At 32.1% G+C, this 3919-nt stretch overlaps 1 protein-coding gene across 1 annotated transcript in view; it reads left to right on the forward strand.

The window, feature by feature from the left end:
- Window positions 1-3919, forward strand: part of TRMT1L (tRNA methyltransferase 1 like) — a 40835-nt gene that overhangs the window by 17183 nt on the left and 19733 nt on the right. The window contains exons 6-8 of the mRNA XM_023510805.1: window positions 184-288; window positions 1571-1820; window positions 2537-2749. Of these exons, the coding sequence (XP_023366573.1) occupies window positions 184-288; window positions 1571-1820; window positions 2537-2749 (568 nt within the window). The remainder of the gene's footprint in view (window positions 1-183; window positions 289-1570; window positions 1821-2536; window positions 2750-3919) is intronic.

Below are 3919 nucleotides of genomic sequence, written 5' to 3' on the forward strand. Positions count from 1 at the left end.
AAAAAAAAAAAAAAATAGATTTATAGTTTAACTTTACATATTTGTAGTTCTTACAGTATTATATTGGGAATATGTTATTATATCTCTTTTCAAAATAGTTCATATAGTAACAAGGAACCTCAATTCTCACTATTGTTAAATGAAATAAAATCTGCAGTGAAGAAGCGATGGTAAAGTAAAATCATCTCAGACTGTTACTTCCTTCTAGGCAGCTAATATTCTGCACACTGGCTGCTTTGGCTGAGGAAAGAAAACCTCTGGAATGTCTAGATGCCTTTGGAGCCACTGGTAAGTTAGGAGGCTTTTGTAGAACCCCATTATATTTATTAGATTTTTATGGTATTTTTTTCTTAGAAAATATATGTGGATATTGTAGTTAACCAAATGTTCTGATATAAAAAATTGAAGGTGAAATATTTTTTATTGTGAAAATTTCAAATATATGCTGAAAGAGCATGATAAATGAATCCCAATGTACCCGTCTCTCACTTGAAAAATAAGCAGCTTTACATTCAGTGTCCTTTTGTCTATATCTCTGTACCTCATACCCTAATCTACCCATACCTAGTAATTTGAAACAAATCACATACACCTATATACCATTTCATCTGTGAATATTTCAGCTGGATCTCTAAAAGGTAAGGACTTAAAGAAGATAAAGCCACATTAACGTTAGCACACCTTAAAAAATTAAAAATTCTTTAATGTCAATTATTTAGATATGGCCATTTATCTCATAATATTTTTAAAATTTCAAATCAACACCTCTTGGAGGCAGGACCCAATTATAAGAGGGACTTTACCTAACAGATGCAATCAGTGTAACCTAATTCTTTGTGCCCTCATTGAATTGCAAACAATAAAAAAAGTAAAAATAAAATAAAATTTCAAATCAGAATCCATACAAAAATTCTGTTTCAATTGTTTGATAAGGCCCCAGTGTTTTCCTACGGATACCCTCTTTTTCATTTTTTAATCTGAAATGATTAAAGCTAACGTCTAAGGAAAAATACTCCCATCCTTAAAATGAGGATATTAGAATTTATCTTGTGGTGAAAATAAGGAAAATGTAGATGTGATGTCCATAACACACAGTAGATAATGATTTTTCCCGTCTATGAGACACTTGCATGGAAATGATGGTAGTACGTTCAGTACATAAAGGAGTTATCTAATCCATATTCGCTGGGTTTATGTCACCATCTCCCATTTTGTAATTAATGTCTTTAATGATTTAAATCCAGTAAGATTTGGTTTGAAGAATTTTATTATAAGAATGTAAGAAAACTAACAAAGAAAATAACAACTACCTACTATCCCACAGAATAAAAAAACTACTATGCCACAAAAAAAAATACGTATTTTATTTGAACAAAGACCATAAAAATAGTTTTTAAGAAGTATTAATGAAAATCTGTTAGACACATTTTTTCGGAAGCTTTGTAGTGAGAAAGTAAGATTGATAAAAATATTAAAATTATGAAAACTTTCTGTTCATATAATATTTTTTGTATTATGGTATTTTCATTGTTATGATTTAAAAATGTATTTTCTTCCTCATTTTTCCTAGGGATAATGGGATTACAGTGGGCAAAACATCTTGGAAATGCAGTCAAAGTTACAATCAATGACTTGAATGAAAACTCAGTGACATTGATTCAGGAAAACTGCCATTTAAACAAGTTAAAAGTGGTGGTGGACAGTAAAGAAAAGGAAAAGAATGATGATATTCTCAAAGAAGGAGAGGAAAACCTGGGTAACGTTAAGGTGACCAAGATGGATGCCAACGTGCTCATGCATCTGAGATCTTTTGATTTCATGTAAGTGGAAAGGATTTTTATGTCACTTTTTTTGTTATTTGTTTTGTTTTCTGTTTTTGAGGCAGGGTTTCATTCTGTTACCCAGGCTGGAGCGCAGTAGTACGTTCATAGCTTACTGTAGTCTCGAACTCCTAGGCTTGAGTCCTCCTGCCTCAGTTTCCCGAGTAGCTGGGACTATAGGTAAAAGGCACCATGCCCAGCTAACTTTTTTATTTTTTGTATAGATAAGGTATCATGGTGTTGCCTCAGCTGGTCTTCAACACCTGACCTCAAGCAATCCGCCCACATCACCGTCCCAAAAGCACTGGGATTTAAGGCGTGAGCTACCACTTCCAGCCTGCTGTGTCACTTTCTAAACAGATCTGACATTTTCAGGTGTAGAGATAGTTAAAACTTAAGGCAGTTTCTTGTTCACTTATGTAAATTAATAAATATAGTTTTTTGACATAAGCCTATAGTATGAAATAAGGAAATTTTTCTAGCATTTGAAATAAAATGCCTGGGCATGACACTTTTCCTCTGAGCCTGATTTATTTTTATATGTCTTAAATATCATACTATCATTTTATTGCTTCAAATACAGAATTATCTATGTAAAATATGTTTACAACGTACTTTTGAATCCATGGAATTTTATCATTAGAAGTAATGATAGAAAATCGTATTATCTTGTTTACTAATATGAATTTCCATGTCTGTATTCTTTCTGTTTTTAGACATTTAGACCCTTTTGGAACATCAGTGAACTATCTAGATTCTGCATTCAGAAATATAAGAAACCTTGGCATAGTGTCAGTGACTTCTACAGATATCAGTTCTTTATATGCCAAGGCACAACATGTTGCCCGGCGTCACTACGGGTGTAACATAGTTCGAACGGAATATTACAAGGAACTAGCAGCCAGAATTGTTGTAGCTGCAGTGGCAAGGTACCAAATTCTGCCTAATCTGTTTTAGCATGTGATTAAAAGAGATAATGTTACCAAGAACTGCTTGACTTATTTTTCAAAAGATGCATGAAATATAAATTCTGTGTTTGTGATCTTTTTTGTTTTTAATTTTATATTGTATCCGTTAAAATTTTTAAAAGCTTGTCCCTGGAATATTCTAGTTTACTTTCCGACTTAAAACAAAAAGAGCAAGTGAGAAAGAAAAAAGTGAAAGTAAATTTCAAATCAGTTTATTTCACCAATACAGGATAGATAAGGGATAGCAACATGAAAGGAAAAGCAAAAAGTGTTCTTGAATTTACAAACGATTTGTTTTGTATGCGTTCCATCTTTATTTATATACTTTGAATAAAATGATGGCTTATAAACTTGATTCTTCAAAATGATCTTATTTACAAAACATGAAGTTCTCTCTCATTTTCAAACAGAATTTAAAACCAGAATTATGAAAAAATGAAGACTTTGTTACACATCTATTACGTGCAGGATATGCTAAAATAATAACTTTATAACATAAGTGAATAGATAATAGATGATCAGCCAGCTCACTTACTAACCCTAACACTAGTTTCACAGTATTTCATTCCTACCTTGGCATAAATACAGATTATTAAACGTCCTAGACCTTAAGAGTTATTCCTAATTAACTGAAACTGCCAGGGACCTCCTGCACTTACCTAAAAATGTTTGTAACGTAACATCAACAAATTAAAATTATACATATGAACTAACTTTAGCGGACGACAGCAGAAGGAAAATGAAGTACATAAATGGTATATCTAGTAGAACTTAATTCAAAAGGTCTGACTATAAAATTAATGGTAGAAAGAACTTTGACTATTGATTTTTCACTGAATATTCGGCCACTTGCCTACTTTCCTGCATATAGTCACTACTCCGTAAGTATGTATTATTTGGAAGAAACTTTCATAGAAAAAGAATAGCTAAAAAGGAAGAAAGGTGGTGGCGATGACTAGAAACAAAGTGGCACTGAAAACCAGAGAGTGAAGTCCTAGAAAGAGGGTATCATAAGGGAAATGTCTAGAAACTGAAGACCCTGCCCAACAGCCTTTATTTCCTGTATTTCAATTTCTGTTAAAGTGATCGTAATGATCTTTTTATTTTATTTTATTTTATTTTTATTTATTT

This window comes from Otolemur garnettii, unplaced genomic scaffold (assembly GCF_000181295.1).
Source record: "Otolemur garnettii isolate 467f Iridium unplaced genomic scaffold, OtoGar3 scaffold00016, whole genome shotgun sequence".
Lineage (NCBI taxonomy): Eukaryota > Metazoa > Chordata > Mammalia > Primates > Galagidae > Otolemur > Otolemur garnettii.